The 16,932-nt window shown below is 53.2% G+C and overlaps 1 protein-coding gene across 1 annotated transcript in view; it reads left to right on the top strand.

The window, feature by feature from the left end:
* Positions 1-9,091: 9,091 nt before the first annotated feature.
* Positions 9,092-16,932, top strand: part of HMCN2 (hemicentin 2) — a 132,853-nt gene continuing 125,012 nt past the window's right edge. Inside the window, exons 1-2 of the mRNA XM_054584723.1 lie at positions 9,092-9,122; positions 9,488-9,925. Coding sequence (XP_054440698.1) covers positions 9,092-9,122; positions 9,488-9,925 — 469 coding nt within the window. The remainder of the gene's footprint in view (positions 9,123-9,487; positions 9,926-16,932) is intronic.

Raw genomic sequence — 16,932 nt, 5'->3', positions numbered from 1 at the left:
CAATGACTGAGAGAAGCTGAATCACCATTATGTAGGTGTTGGCTAAGTAGGGGACAAAATGTCACTTATGTAGGACATGACGGCTTGTCACCAAGAGGTCGATTCTCACAGTTGCATCGGCATCTTCATGGCACCATGCTGGGAGGCAGATGCACACAGATTCGAGTCCCCCCAGGCCCCCTGTGCCGTAAGGGGGGTTCATGGTTAACGGCTGAGTTTCAGACACCACCTATGTATGTCCAAGCACACGCAGGCCCAGAACTTTGTCAGCGTTTTAAAAGGACTCATTGTTATTGGAAGGAGAAAAGAGTCGCTTTGGAGGGGTGAGAAGAGCTGGATTGAGGGAGCGGAAACGGGGCGTGGAGGGGGACCGGGAGAGTCAGAGGCTTTCGCGTGTGTGAAGGGACTGTCCGGAAGTGGGGCGGGGCATCGGGAGGTGTGAGCCCCCTTCGCCAACACCCCAGGAGTGAAGACCGACTTGACCCTGATGCTTCTGAGTCACCCTTGTGTTTCTTTTGTCTGTGACGTCCCGCTGAGCTGGGCCTGACAGTTGGACAGAGGCCGAGCTGTCCCGTTCAATGTGCTAATTTGGGGGATACCCTACAGGAGCTTGGGGGGGAGATTTTCTCTCTTTCCAGTCCCAGAAGGTAGGGGACTGTGTCCCCCTGCCAGCAGAGAAGGCTTGGCAAAAAACGTTCCAAGTGGAATTCAGGGAACTCCTTGATTTTGAAAGTCCTGTATTTAAAGTAGATTGTTTTCTCCAAGAACAGGTCGTCAACTCCCTCGATGAGCCGTTTTTTGGTTCTAATCAACAAGTATCTTCTTCCTTTTAACAAGTGCACAGGGCTAGAATGGACCACTCGCGACCTTCCTTGGAGAAGTTGGGAAACAACCGGGAAACAACCTATCCCGAATCCTGAGCCCGTCTTCTCCTGTCCCTCCCCTCCCCCAGCTCCCTGAACCGTAAACGGGAAGGAGAGAGCAGGGCCGACGTAGTAATAGCCTGTCGTACCCAGCAATTATTGAGTGTTTGCTGGATGTCAGATCATTTCATCTACCATGAAAGTGCCTGGCCAGGGCCTGGCATTAGGAAGAGGCCCGATACATGTTTGCTGACTAATACTGACCTGTCCTGCTGATGGTGTGTCAAGGCTCAGGGATTTTGCCCCCTTTAACTGTAAATCGGTTGCCATCTCAAGAGAAAGGCTCATGGAGCCATTGCCGGAATCAAGCAACATTTCTCCACCTTCAGCACTTAGGACTTTTGTTAATAAGTGGTGGAAACCCATCCAGCCCAAGTGAGCCTAAGCAAGAAAAGAGAAATGATCACTTCACAGAACGACACCCCAAAAAGTACGGGGAGAGCAGGGACTCAAAGGATGCCGGGCTTCTCTCTCTTCCTCTCCGCTTCTTGTCTCTGACGGCGGACAGCCTCCTCCCTGGGTGTGGGAACAGGGCTGCGGGCAGCCCCCATTCACCACCGTTGAGTCCTACCCCAGAAACAACAGAGACTTTTCCCCAGGAGAAACATCCCAGGGAAGGATGTTGATTGGCTCTGCTGGGGGTCACATGGACATCTCTAACCCAATTGCTGCAGCTGGAGAAACGGGAGGGCACCTTTTGGGGCAGCCCGGGTCACATGACCGCTCTTTGGCTGGAGACGGTTCGCTGGAACCCTTCCCGGAAGGGACGGAGCAGCGTTCTCCACCACGGACAGCCGAAGCTAACTTTTGCAGCACGACCGGGCGCGCACACCGAGCTAGAGAATTCTGCTTGGTGCTTCCGTCGCAGCCGTAGTCTGACCCCTAGAGACTGTGGCCGGTACTACTGCCCCTGCCAAGCCAAGAAGTTGATCTGGCTGCCACTGCAACCGAGGGACCTCCAGCTTCTTTGGGTCTGGCTCTGGACCCAAAGGCCAGTGCCAGTGTATTTGATGGGTTGGGCCGATGGCGCACCCGTACCTCGGCTGCAAGGGAGGCTAGCAAGTCCAGGAAGTGGCATTGTAGCCTTTTGGGAGGCCGCCGCTGCAGGGGATATATTGAAAATTTTGTGCAGAAACCACTAACCACTTGGTTCCTAGGGCTTTTGTTTCTGCGACGTAGGCCTGTTTTTATTAAATGTCAAAGGAGAGGTAATCAGATCTCCTTTTGCGATGCAGTCCACCCCGTAAATCTCAGCACTTGGCAAACAGCTGCTCTCCCTGCAAAGAAGGTCACGGCCCAATGTCTGGGCAGAGGAGCGTCATTTCTCTCCTTCAGATTTTCCAAACGGGGTTTCTGGGGAAGCAGCTCCAGGCACCATCAATTTAAACGTCTTTGATGTAATTCCTTGTGCGATGCTCTGCTTTAATCAAAGGTCAGCTGTCATGGTGCAGTTGTCAGTCTCCATCTGTTTTCTTGATTGACATCATGTTAGTGGCATTGGATCCTGCAGTGGAGATTTCCTGAGGGGAAATTGAGTTGGCAGGAAGTAAAGGGAGACTTGGGGAGTGGGCAGGGCGGTGGGAGAATCCAGCGCCCCCACTGCAGGGGCCGGGCTCAGCCTCTCCAGGGGCAGAGAGGCCCCAGCTGGCGTCCCTGGGCCTCCGGTCATGAGGAGTGCCTTACTCTGGTTTCCCACCCGCCCTCCCCGGGCGGCCACGCCCTGCGTTTTTCTTTTTAATTGTAGTGAAATACACACAACATAAAATCCACCGTTTAACTTATTTTGAAGTGTACACATCAGTGACATTTAGTACATGCGCAATGTTGCGCAACCGTCACCACTGTCTAGTCCCAGAATGTGTTTATCATCCCAAAAGGAGACCCCGTACCCACGAAGCTGTCACTCCCCATCCCTCCGATCTCAAGCCCTTGGCAAATCTGCTTTCCGTCTCCATGGATTTGCCTAGTTCATATTCTGGATCTTTCCAGATCCCATTTATGTGGCCTTTGGTGTCAGCTTCTTTCACGTACCATGATGTTTCTAAGTTTCACCCGTGTGGTAGCATGTATTGTTCCTTTTGATTGCTGAATACTATCCATTGTGTGTGTAGACCGCACCTTGTTCATCCGTCATCAGTGGTGGACACATGGGCCGTGTCCACCTTTAGGCCGTGGGGAGTGATGCTGCTATCAACACTGGGTTACAGCCTTTGCGTGAAGATCTGGTTTCAGTTCTTTGGGGTATATGCCTGGGAGGGGAATTGCTCGGCCACATAATAATTCACAGACGCTGTCCCGTCATATGTTCCCACTGTCCTGCTCTTCTTGACCTGGCATCTTCAAATGCTTGGCAGTGATTTTTCTTGGCCGTCATGCGTCGCTTCCATGACCTTGGAGACAGGCTCTCAGAATCTTTTGTCGACTAGAGCCAGCGTGCCGAACAGTCCAGGCTAATGTTCTGATGGGAAAGAGCTAGGATGTTGCATCTGAGCCAAGTGCTGCTGCGTTGCAGGGGCTTCTGCATAAACCCCTCTGCCTTTGCTGCTTAACACAGGGAAGCGGTGCCCAGTCGGAGGGGAACCCTAGCAGGGGCAGGTGGGGTCCTGATTTGGGGGCAGGTGGGGCCTTACAGAATCGCTGGCTTTAATGACTCTGTGTCCAGGACGAACACTGTCCAACTCTGACCATGTTCTTCAAACACCTGGGGCAGATTTCACATAGCAGGAAAGTATAAATTAAGCAGTAGCTTATTGTGTTTTAATTGCACTGATTGTAAAACTTACAAAACGATGAATGCCAGGCCTTGGGGTTTTCTGGTTTGATTCCTCATCATTTATTGAGCTCCTTCTCTGTGCCAGGTGCACTGCGAGGGCCTGGGGAAGCATGAGACCGAGTTGAGTGTGTTCTCTGTCCTTTGGGGACACTTCCTCGGGGGTCACTCCCTGCCATGGACAGTCACAGCTTTTTCTCAGGGTACCTCAGCCCCTTCCCTGGGGTTTAATTCCAAAGTCAATTCATAAGATGAAACCTAAGTAGAGAAAATTGTTTGACAACCCCTTAAATTACTCATGAAAAGGAGTACACTTGATTTTTTGTTTGCTGCCTGAGTACAAGACAGTGTGTAAATCTGTATACTACATGAGGGAAAAACAAAAGGACAGGCATGTCTCAGTGAAAATGCTTTTGGCTGCGACTAATTGAGAACACAATGCACCTGGCTTACCTCTGCAGGAAAATGCGTTGTTGCACACGAAGAGAAAGCCATCCACAGGGCAGCTCCAAGGCTCTCTTCTCTTCCATGTTCTCTTCTCGTCAGACTGGCTTGCTTCCTCATAGTTTCAGGCTGCAAAGTTCCAGAGATCCGTGCAGACACGTTAGGTGGAAGAACAAGAGCTCTTTCTCCCTTATGCCTCTTTTTTTGAGAAGCTTTTCAGCTTAGTTTTTACACTGAGGCCCGTGGATCATTGCGAATTGGTTTTTGTGTATGGCGTGAGGTAGGGATCGAGGTTTACTGTTTGTCTGGGTGGATACGCAGCTGCTCCAGCATCACTGGTTGAAAAGACTTTCCCTTCCCCATGGCCCCTCTGTCAAGAATCCAGTGTGTGAATCTATTTCTGGACTCTCTTTTTTGTTCTATTGGCCTGTCCCTCTTTCTTTTTGCCTGTACCATGCTGTCGTAGTTACTGCTGCTTTAGAGTAAGATTTCAAATAGGGTTGTGTGTGTCCTCTGACTTTGTTCCTTTGTGCCTCATCTGGAGACGCACTAGCACACATCCCTTCGTGTCCCATTGGCCAGACCTGCATTAAATGCCCCTTCCCAGCCCACAGGGGTAACCTGGCCCATCAGGACTTCCCTTGAAGAGGGGAAAGGGGTGGCCCTCCCTCAGGTCACATGGAAGAAGAATGGACACCTGAGCCAGAAGGTTGGGGCAAAGCCAGGCTCTTGAGGAAGCAGGTGGCAGGGGGGTGGGGGGGAGCCTTCAGGGTAAGAAGGCAACAGGGTCTGCCAAAATGTACAAAGCAATCAACTGGAATTTTCAATTATGAGAGAAAGAATGAAAGGGCCAGACAGTAAACCTTGACTCTGGATATTCTTTCCAGCCACCGATGACAATGATAAAGGTGACATCACGGCCATAAATGACAACAAGGCTTACTGCTATACAGCCCAGTGATCAACGACCACCTGCTGATGAGACTGGCTCCTTCTCCACCCAGTGACAGCATCAGGGGCTCAGGGACACATGAGCTCCATCCCGTGGCCGATGGGCCAGGTCTCAGTGGTGGGGAGCAAATCTTAGCTGCTGGCTCTGGTTTAGCTCATTTGTTTGTTTCTGAGAACATGGGGATGGGCAACAGTTCCTGTGTCTCTTGAGCTGCTCAAATATTTCTTGGGACGGCCTCAAACCATTCCTTATGGTACATGTGATTTGGAGGCTGGTCCCATTGAGGGATCAAATTCAGCAGTAAATCACTCGGAGCTCACACAGTGGTGCTGAGTGGAACTTCCTGGCTCCCCCCCCCTCCTCAGTAGCTCCTTCCCTGAGTTGTTTGTCTGAGTTGTCTGTCCATTCCTTTGTTCCTTTGACTCCCCGCTAGTCCTGTTCTGCAGGGCCCTCACTAATTTTTTTACTTCCTTCCTAGAGAAGAGAAGTGAGGCTGTGAGACTCTTTCTGTCTCAGGTCTGGCGCGTCAGCGCTGAGCGCAGACTGAGCGGCAGACTCACCTGCTGTCTACATGGTGGTTTCTTCCTCCTCTCATTTGGCCCGGGGAAGTTTGGTTAAAGGTGGGTAGGAGAAGAGTTTTCAGTGTTTCAAAGGTGCTAAATGTCTGACTCTCGAGTCCCAGTCCAGCCTGAGTTGCTGCTCCCCAAGAATCATATTCGTTCTAGAACTTCAGCTGCTGGGAACCCTGTACCAGCCACCCTGACGAGGCTGAGGCAGCATGGAGGGGTGGGTCGGACCACAGCCTCTGTGGAAAGGCAGATGTGAATGCGAAGTCCAGCCTGGACGCAGGACCCTCGCTCTCTGCCTCAGTTTCCTCATTTGCATGTGAAGAGTTAAGATTGACCTAAGCGGCTCTTCGAGGGGAAATACTGAGAAGGGTTTGTCCTTCAGCACGGCTGGTGCTCAGTGAGGACTGGGTGGATGCTCTCTCTCATCAATATTTGTACGCTTTCCTTCGGAGGCACAGAGCAGGTGCCCTCAGGCAGAGGGCCGGGTGGAGCATGGTGGGAGGTGGTTGACAAAATCTCAGAGGATCTAAGGTGTTGGAGACCAGGAAGCATTTAGGGGGCAGGACACACAGAAGCATAAGAAAGGCCCACTGGTAGGGAGGGGTCCCCTTTCCTTGACCGGCCAAGTCCTGGGTTCTGATCCAGCCCCTCAGCTGGTCTTGGGTCCCCAGTGTAGACAGAGTGGACAGGCCTGGATTTCCAAGCCAAGGCTGAGAGCGGCGGCGTGCGCAATAACACACGTGCATCCTTTCAGTGGACGGGCCAGGCCCACGGCGCTCTCCACAGCAAACATGTGGCAAGTTAGGAAACAAACAACCCTGCTGAGACCACAATTCTGGAAATAGGAGAAAAACAGGGATTGTCTTGAGTTCCAAGTGTGGGCCCCCAGGCGGCCTGGGGAGTCGAAGTACTGAGATGGAGTTGACTGATGGGGTTTGATTGTATCTTCTCTGGGCCTTCTGTGCGCGCACCCAGCGCTCCCATGGTTACGTTCTGGGAAAGCACTGAGCCCCTGGAGAGGCCCACACTTGGGCAGCTCCCCTGGCCACCCTGGACGGGAGGTGGTGCCCCCCAAATCTCCCTTCCATGGCAACAGGAGGAGGCTTTGTCCTGATGAGCTCAGATGGTCTTTTGCATCTTGCCTGTGTCTCCAAGGGACCCCCGGCGGTGGCTCTAGTGTGGTGGGGCTGCAAGAACCATGGGAGGGCACCTGGTTAGCCCCATCCATCTCTCATAATTCTACGAATGGGGGAGGGAAGGGCCTTGCGCTAGGTCACAAGGCTATTTCGGGACGCAGATTCATGACCCACTTGCCCTTGGGGTCAGTCCTAGGAGAAGCATCTCATTCTCTTTAGGGCCGGGTCTGCTCTTACATCCTCCTCCTCAGGGAGTAGAGTTATGGCTTCTTGGTGTTTACAAGATCTACCCTTTGAATTTTGCTGCTGGGACCGTTCTGAAATGCAAATTGGATCAGGTAGCTTCTCCGCCCCCCCCCCCCAACCACCCTTGCGCACGTTCCTCAATAGCTCCTCAGTGCCTTTGGAGAGATCCCACACCCTTCCCCAGACGTTCAAGGTCCTTCAGGATCTGGGCTCTGTCCTCCGCCCTGCTGTCACCCACGACCGCACTGGGCAAGCCGGAGGTCGCTCCTGCCCTCCTGCCTTTGCACATGCTGTTCCTACTCCTCAAATGCCCTTCCCCTCTCGTTGCTGACCTCTTCTCAGGCTCACTCCGCAGCCTCCTCTGACCCCTTAGGCTCAGACACTCCTTCCTTTGAGCTCCCAGAGCTCTTGGTAATTCCTCTATTAGCACTTAGGTCATTGACTTGGAATTATTTGTTTACATGTCTCTTCTCCCCAGGGTTGAAAGCATGTCTTGCGCATCTGTATGTCCCCCCTCCCCCAACAGTGCCTAGCAGAGTGCCTGACACCCAGCTTTGGCTCAGCCAGTGTTTGTGGAGTGAATGACTGAAGGCCGTGTTTGTCCCCAAAGGTCCCCTGTACTAAGCCTCCCATGTCTCTGTCTGTGAGCCCTGCCCAATTCCTGGCTCCTATTCGCCTTGGCCTTCCACAGCTGGGGCCTCTCTTCCCTCGCCAACAGCTGGCCCAGCCCTGCCCAGGTCCCGGGGCCAACCACGGCCTTCACCCAGGGAGATTTAAAGAGCCAGTGTCCAGAAGTACAGGTGACTCAGTCCCCCACGAGCTTGGCCCTGAGTTCTACTCTCACCGGGGGCTGGGCACTTGGCTCCCCACTAAGCCATGAGGCAGGCAGCTCCATGGAGACCATTTCTTCCAGACCCCAGCCTGGCCTAGAACAGAGTCCCCGAGGATGTGTGCGCCCCCCCCCCCCCCGCCAGGGCCAATGCTCAGCCTCCAGGCCCCTCTGACACCTGCTGACCCATTCATGTGCGTGCCTGCCTTGGGCACCTACCACATGCCAGGCACCTGATCTCAGCTGCCCCAGAGCGCACAGTTGGGGACAGCGTGATCAGTGCCCGACAAAGGGTCACAAGGGGCTGCGGGGTCACAGGGCAAGGTGCCGAAACAGCCCTGGGGGGAGGGGTGTGACCGGAGATGGAGGTGGAAGCAGGAAGGACAGGGTGGGGGCCTCCCTGGTTGGGGTTCTGGAAGGGAAGGGCTGGAGAAGCCTCCCCCCTGCACCCCAGCCGGACACCATAGAGCCCTCAGCCATGTATGAGGGGCTGCGTATGCCTTACCTGGGAGCCTGGCCTCAGGGAAGGGGCTGAGGAAGGAGGGGGCAAACTGCCCTGCCGCCCTGAACTCTCAAAACCTGCCAGTGCACAAAAGCTTCTCTCCTTTATTCAGGTAGCACTTGGTGAAGTCCCTAGCATGTGCCAGGGAACTGGGTTGGGAACTGGAGACTAAAGGGGGGTGCCGCGGGGACGCGGACCAAAACACAGTCCCGGCCTCAAGGGGCTCACAGGCCAAAGGGGAGAGAGGCCTATGGCAGAAATAAGCCAGGAGAGAGCCGCCTGAGGGGAGCAAGGGCGGCAGGAGGGTGCGCCGTGAGGGGGGGATGGCTGAACCGAGGGCAGAGGCACCGGCGGCGCCAGCAGCGCCTCACGTGTGTCCCAGAACCTTCACACGCAGTCCGTGGGGCCTGGTGCGGGACATGGCAGAGGGGCATCTCCCATCCTCCGGAGTCTTCAGCTGACCTGATCCAATTTGCATTTCAGAACGGTCCGTAAGCTATTGTCAGGATGGTCAGGAGGCGGCAGGGGCGAGGGTCTTTGGAATCTTTCTAGGCCTGGCTTCTAGTCCTACCCTGACCACTTGGGAGCCGAGGGACTGCAGGCAAACGCCTTCCCCTCGGTTTGTAAGTGACCAAGCCTCCGCTGGCTTCTCTGTAAACTGGGTTTAGTGTTAGTGCCTCCCTCTGGGGTTGCAGCGAGCACACAGTAGGTGCTCAGCGAATGGTGCTTGATTACGACAGTAACGATTGCGGTAACTGGGAAGCACAGATCCCTGCAGAAGGAAGAAGCACTGGAGTTCCTGCGCGGGGTGGGGCACGCGGGGAGCTGGCTGGAGGGAGGAGCCCGGCCTCGCGGCGGCCGGGCTCCGGCCCAGGGGCAGGCGCGTGCCCCCTCCCCCGCCGCCCCCGCGCGCGGCGCGCGTCCGCAGGCGCAGGTGTCCGCCGCGTCCCGCGCGTCCCTGTACGTCCACGTCCCTCACCGCGCTGACCGCGGCCCGCCCCGCGTCCTCCGCTAACCTCGGGTCTGGACGGGTGAGCAGCGGGGCCGGGAAAGTTTGAGTCACGGTGTGGGGAGCGGAGGAGGCGGGCCCGTGACCCTGAACGGGGTGGGCTCTAGGACCCGCCTCGGGCTCCCAGCAGGCGGACCCCGCCGCGAGCCCCTGTCGCGAGCGCACCGGCCGCGGCCCGACGGAGCGAGGCGCCGCGCTGCAGCCGCACGCCGGGCGGCCGCCGAGCACACGGGACGGCCGCGCTCGCCGCGACCTGCGCCTCCGCCGCCGCTCCCGAAGCCAGTCGGCCGCGCTCCGCACGATGCTCCGGGCGCTGCTCCCGCGGCTGCTGCTGGCAGTCTCCGCCGCGGCGGCCGGCGCGCCCAGGACGGCGCTGCCCCCGACCACGGGGGACGCCACCCTGGCCATCGTCTTCGACGTCACTGGCTCCATGTGGGACGACCTGATGCAGGTGATGGACGGCGCCTCGCGCATTCTGGAGCGCAGCCTGAGCCACCACAGCCAGGCCATCGCCAACTACGCGCTGGTGCCCTTCCATGACCCAGGTAGCGCCCCGCGGCCCCGCCCGGCGCCCTGCAGCGGCGCTCGCCGGCCCGCCCGCCCGCTCGCGACTGCAGCGCGGGCGCACCGCGACGCCCCAGGGCTGAGCGACGGCCGGGCGGGGGCGCCTCGCCACGTGCGCGCCGCCCGCCCCCGGGCACCCGGCACAGGCCTTGCTGCCGCCCCCACGTTCCCCGGGAACCTGCTGCGCCTCTCTCGCGTCCTCTGTCTTGCCGGGTCAGGCGAGTGACAGAGAATTGGCGGGGGCGGGGGCAGGGCCACGGCGTTCAGCTGCTGCTCAGCCACCTCCTGGCTGTGGTCGTTCGGCAGGTGACCCGACCCTCCTGAGCCTCGCTGCCCTCGTTTAGGAAATGGGTGAGAACTGCTCCCCAGACCGGCCGAGACGCTGAGTTGAGGCCTCAGGAGCAGAGCCGGGCACGCGATGAGCCTCTGCGGGGTTCGCGTTTTCCCTCGTTACGAGTCGTAAGGGTTCGCTCCCAGCATGCCCCTTCGGGGGCCAGAAGAGCCCGCAAAGGCAGGTGCACTCCCCGCGGCCGCGTCTGGCCGGCTCACCTGTTTTGCCGAGGAAAACAGCGGCTCCCCGGGCGAGCCAGGTCGCCTCCGCGCCACCCGCACGCACTGCCTGGGCCCCTCCGCACCCCAGCTCCTCGGCTCCCGCAGCCCCTAACGTTCAGCGCAGTGTTAGGGACCCGCCTTTGAAAAGGGTCCCTGGGAGACCCCACTGTGGGGAGTTTCGGAGGGCAAAACAGCTGCTGAGAATAATCCCCAACCTTCTGAGCAACAGGACTGCTTTTTCTCCGGCATTTTTTAATGAAGAAAAAAATTCGGCCGTGGAGCCCAGTGGGGTGGGGGAGGGAACACACTGCAACCTGCCTGTCCCTTCCCACGCCCCGGGGTCGTGTTTCACCGGTTGCTTTATCGCGCCTCACCATCTAGCCACCTTTCTAGCCAGAAGGATAGCTTTATAAAGCCAAAAAATAAAAATAAATTAAATTAACATGGCAGATTTCTTGGAAAATTGTACTGCAAGCTGTTTTTGTGCTGAGAAAATGCACACAGTGGCCCAAGGCTGTGCGAGACAGACCTTTCAGGAGAATTTGCCTTTATCAATCACAACGCCATTTGAAAAATGGGCCCCAGCGGGTGTGACACGGTCCTGCGACCTCGGGCTGAGGGTGGAGGGACGGCCCTCAGCTTCCAGGAGCTCTGGGTTCCGTCGGGTTCTGACGCCCAAGGCCCAGAGCCGGGGTCTGGAAGGGTGGAGAGCTCCCGCCCGAGCGTCAGCGGGCAGCAGGGTGGGGGTGGGGTGGTGAGCTGTGCGGCGTGTCCCGGGGCTTCAGCTCAGACGCAGGTGACAGACACGCTCTCTCCCTCACTCTTTCACTCCCTTTCTGGATCATTCTTGGACTCCCAATGACATCACCCTGAGAGAGCTTAGAGATCATCTAATCCACCCCCTGCTCTTACAGTTGGAGAAACTGAGGCTCAGGACGCGGAGGGGAATTGCCCAAGGCCACCGGCCAGAGTGATGTAATTTGACTCTAAAATGTGTTTGGCTGCCGCCACAGGGCAGGAGAGCAGCCTGCTGGAACCGGACATCAGCCCCGGGGCCCAGGCTGGGGCTGCCCCTCTCCAGCCACCGGCTTTCCCCAGCCCTCCGTCCACCCCCACCCCTCCTGTCCTCTCTGGGTGCTGAGCGGGTGCACAACTCTTCAACCTTCATCTTCTGTGAAACAGAAAACCCACCCCCCTCCCCTGTTCCCCAACCCCCCTCCCCACAGACACCCCCAGGTCCGGGCGTGGAGGGGACCCCATCGTTTATGGAGCGCCTGCATGTGCACGGCCTTGGGAGGCTCCCAGTGTGAAGGAGGCAGGGCTCATGCCAAGGGGCCAGCAGCCTGCTGGAGACAGGACCGGCGGAGGGTAGAGAGTGTCACAGGTGGCTCAGGTGCCAGCCCCTGACTTTGGGTCCGTGTGGGAGGGGACTAACCGAGGGCTCTCTGAGGAAGCAGCGTTGGAGCAGGGCTGGAAGAATAGGACTGAATGTCAGCTTTTGAGCGTTTCCCCGGGCCGATGCTGGGTCTGGGGACTCTGCGAGCTTCCTGACCAAGCCGGGTGGTGGCTGACAGTTAGGGACAGGTGTGTGTATGGGAGCCTGGTGGTAGGAGGGGCGAAATAGAAAAGTGAGGAGAGGCCAGACCGGTCTGGGCTGCGACTTCGGACGGAGGATCTGGAGCACTTAGATTTCCTTCTATGGGCTGTGAGCGGCCACCAGAGGGTTCTGAGCAGGGATTGGAGCTGAGGTTTAGATTTGGCTGTGTCTTTTGAATCAGCCAATGGAATCCCTTTGGTGGAAGAGGAGCTGGAGAAACGGGGGTTTTAGCCGAGGGTTCGGGCCCCCCAGGGCTGCACGCCTGGAGGGGCTTCTTAAAGGAAACCCCCATCCTACACCCGAGAACCTGTGTTTGCAGGGCAGACGCTAGCGGTTCTGGACCGCTCTCGCCTGGAGATAAACCAGGATCTGCGCGTTGGAAGGACTTTTAAAAATATTTAAATGAAAAAAGTGGGATGTTCCCGAACTAGAAAGTTAGAATTTTGCTAATGATTTCATTTTGGCTGAAAACTTAGATTGTTTTCGGTTTTTCTCTATTAAAATATTGCAAAAAGCATTCTCATGTAAACCTTTGCATCTGATTGGTTTTTCGCAGGATTAATTTTCTCAGAATGGAATTCGTAGGACGTCCTTAACACATGGAGTGGCTGGGCGACTCTTCGGATTGTTTTGCAGAGTGTTCGGGGAGCTGAAACCTCTCCCAGAAGCATCTGAGGGGCCCTTCTGAGAGGCTGCCCCGGATGCTGGGGATTAGGAATAAAAACATTATTTTCCCCCTAATTCAAAAGATGGAAAATGGTGTCTTCCTGTTTTAATTGCTAGTGAGGTTCAGTATGCTTCACGTGTCGCGAGACCGTTTTTGGTGTGAATTTCTTCTTTTGTAAATTGTGAGTTCCTTTGCTCATTGGTGTTTTATTGGTTTTCTTAGCAATCAGTATGAGGACTTGATATTAATGATATTAATCGGTTTTTGTTATGTGGTTAGTATTTTTCCTGGTTGTTGGCTTCCCAGTATTGTTTGTCATTCCAGATGTCCTGAAGTTTTAAATGTTTGTGTCGTAAATTTTAAATGGAGTGAGAGCTGCTGACTTTTTCCTTCTGTGATTTCTTCACTTTTATGCTTAGAAAAGATTTTTTTTTTCTATCACGAACTCAGCCTTTTGCATTTGTTCTCTCTTTTTCTTGTTATATTCAATTCTTTAACCTGGCATGAAAAAAAGAGATTGTTGCACGGTATAAAAAAATGATCTACTGTAATTCTTTTAGAACAGGATAATGAAAGTGTCAGGTACCCCTGGTTGAATAATCCTTTCTTTTTCATTCATTTGGATCCTGCCTTTATCTCTGATTACTTGATCTATTAAGAATTTATCTGGGTCTTTCATTGTGTTCTACTGCATGACAGTTCTTCTGCCAGGAGCATATTATAGCCATTGTTTGGCTTTGGAATATCTTCTAATAGGACAAACCCTTCTTCATGTTGTTTTTTCTTAAATTTTTTCTCCCTGCTTTACTGAGATATAACTGACACGTACTAGTGGGCTTGTTCCGGGTGTACAAGCGTTGACTCAATAGACTTATAAATTGCAAAATGATTACGACCTTCGTGTTGGCTAACTCCCCCATCCCATCACGTAATGAGCATTTCTTTTCTGTGGTGGGAACACTTCAGCTCTACTCTCTTGGCAACATTTAAGTATGTGACACAGTATTATTAACTATAGTCACGGTGCTATACATCGGAACTCCAGCACTTACTCGTCTTATAATTGGAAGTGTGTGCCCTTGACCGATGTCTCCCCGTGTCTCCCAGTCCCCCAGCCCCTGGTAAACACCTTTCCTGTTTCTCTGAGTTCAGCTTTTTCAGGTTCCACACGTAAGCGAGATCAGGCAGTGTTTCCTTCCTCTGCCTACTTCTCTCACGTAGCACAGTGCCGTCCCTGTTGTCACCAACAGCTGGGTTTCCTTCCTCCTTTTAGCTTTATCCACGCATCAGTTCACAGTTTACAAAATGTAATAAAATTTTAAATTTTAGAACAGCTTTAGATTTATAGAATTATTGCAAAGATAGTACAGAAAGTTCCCCCATACCTAACAATAGTTTTCCCTATTATTAACATCTTGTGTTATTATTGTACAGTTATCACAAAGGACCAGTTAGATATGCTTTTTATTACTAAAGCCCATCCTTCATTCACATTTCTCCAGTTTTTTCTTAATGTCATTGTTCTGTTCCGAGGTCCCATCCAGGGCCCCCCAGTACATTGAGTCATGTCCGCCTCGGCTCCTCGTGGTTGGAACATCTCTCGGACTTGGTTTGTGATGACAGGGACAGCCAGAACCAGCATTGCTCTCTTATTTTGTCCCTCAGTTGTGGTTTGTCCGATGTTTTTCCCCAGTGAGACTGGGTAACGGGAGGGAGACCAGGGAGGAACAGGCCGTTCTCCTCGCTTCGTATCAAAGGCACGTGCCATCGACATGACTCATCACCGATGGCGTTGACCTTGACCACCTGGCTGCGGCGGGCAGGCGTGTCTGCTGAGCAGTTACCTGGGACTTTCTCCTTTTCCAGGCCGTGCTCTCGGGAGAAGGCCGCTGTGGGCAGCCCCCCGGGCGACCAGGGGGTTGGGCTCTGCGTTCCGAGGGTGGAGTATGTGTGTAAATCACTCGGATCCTTCTCCACAAGAGACTTACGTCAGTATGAATCACGGCTATTTATTTTATACTGTATTTTGCCGCGTAGAATGCGCACCCACATTTTTGGCCCAAACTTGCAGGGAAAATATCTTTTGTTTTAATTTTTAATTCAATTATTTATTTATATTTAGATACTTGTTTTTTTTGTCTCATAAAGGAATATACATCTAAAGCTGTTCTGAAATTTAAAATTTCAGGACCTTTTTTAAACCATCAACTGATGCGTGGATAAAGCTAAAAGGAAGAAGGAAATCCTGCTCTTTGTAACAACATGGACGGCACTGCGCTACGTGAGAGAAGTAGGCAGAGAAAGAAAACACTGTATGATCTCACTTATATAAAGGAATGTGGGCGTTTATTTCTGAACATATTATGGTACAAGAAATGGTGACGTAACAAACATTTACAAAATACAAGAGCAGATACAAGGTACAAGAAATTTTAAGCACCGGCAACAGATTTACAATATTTATGCATCGTAGGAGGCCAAGAACTCTTCGACTGTACTAACATGTATAATGAGCACCCTCATGTTCCCCTCGAAAATTTGTGCAGAATGTGTACATTATACAGGCAAAATACGGTGCTTTGGACTATCATCTAATACTGCTTTATTTAGTTGCTCAAAAGTTTTCAGCTGAGGTCATTGGAAGCCCTTTCAGTTGCCTCTGGTGTGGCTGTGACGCCCCCACATTGTCGTGTGTGTGTTCGAGCGCTTTCTTACTCTGTGGCACCACGAGTTGTTCGTGACGCAGGGCTCTCCTGCCCAGTCCTGGAACCAGCGATCTCCCTCAGGCGCCCTGGTTCCTTTGATTGAAAAACAGTGTTAGAAACTAGGATCTGAGTGCTGGCTGTGTTTGTTGCTACTAGGGTGTCGCTGCTTCTAGAGCCTTGGCTGACAGAGCAACATGTTGCATATCTGACCCGTGTCTATCTGTAAATATTTCTCTATGTAACCATCTGTATCCAAGCTAAGCCGATCGTGAGTTCATCCCGATGTCTCCAACTCGGATTGATTACTGTGTGGATCATTCTAACCTCCCACCCTAGCTTACCTATAACCTTCCACCCCAACAGTGACAAACCTGGTCCCCGACGCCCATTCACCACCCTTTCACTTACTGTTCCCTCCCAGCGGGCACGGGTAGTGGTTTTTGCATTGTTAGCTCACACTCGGCTGGAAAACCGCTTTGCTAAATGGAGTCCAGTCCTTGTGCTGTTAGTCCTAAAACTACCCATTTCTGGAGTTACTGAGGTCAGGCCCTTATTTATATTCTTTTTTATTCACCCTCATTTTTAAAATGTTCTCGATCCTTTCTTCCTTCCAATGAAAAATAGAAAAACTCAGTCAGCTTCCCAAAAAATCCTCATCGTGATTTTGCTTGGAATTGTATTTAAATCTTGATTAGGAGAAGAAGTATCATTTTTTAAAATTGCGGTTGTTTCCTTCTAGGACACATGCCTCTTTGTTTATTCACAGACTTACTTCCTTTAGTACAGATTTACAGTGTTTTTTCCTCTCTCCATCCATTTCTTTTTAAAATCATTTCCAAATATTTTGGTTTTTGTTACTATTTGACCAGTAATTTCTTTTCCCTCACATTTTTTGCAAATGAGTATTGCTCGTATGTTGGAAAGCAATTCATTCTCATATATTTATTTTGCTTCCAACTTTCTTACTGAAGTTTTTTTTTTTTTTTCAAACGAGTTCTATTTTTTTGGTGTAATGTCTTGGGTTTTCTAGGTTGACACGCACAGGCTGTCCAAATTACAGTGCTGTCTCCTCTTTCCCAAGGACCTCACTGGTTTGAAATGTGTCACGGCGTCCCCAAGCTGGACTCTCGGGGCACCGACAGTAACGAGGCGGCTGCGGCCACTCTTCTCCTGCCTCTGGTCACAGGCGGTCCTGTGATGTCGGTGCCTTGTTTGCGTGAAGGAGATGCTTTCGTTCCTAATTCCTTAGGGGAAAACCAAACCATACCACCCCCAAACGGAAAGAATCACCAACCGGGATGGGTGCTGAATTTCAGCCAGTGACTTCCGGGCTGTGTTGCACGGTCCCCTGCTGACCTGTTGATGGGGTACCTTCCTTCTGAACTCTTCCCCATTCCTTGCCTAAGCCCTGCTGAGTTGTGGTGGGTCTTTTTTTTTCTTTTTAAGATTTTATTTATTTATTTTTAG

This window comes from Pteronotus mesoamericanus, unplaced genomic scaffold, assembly GCF_021234165.1.
Source record: "Pteronotus mesoamericanus isolate MK-2021 breed Mesoamerican mustached bat unplaced genomic scaffold, CSHL_Meso_final contig_78, whole genome shotgun sequence".
Taxonomy (NCBI): Eukaryota; Metazoa; Chordata; class Mammalia; order Chiroptera; family Mormoopidae; genus Pteronotus; species Pteronotus mesoamericanus.
The sequence above is the reverse complement of the archived record's forward strand: the minus strand, read 5'-3'. Positions and strand labels throughout refer to the sequence as shown.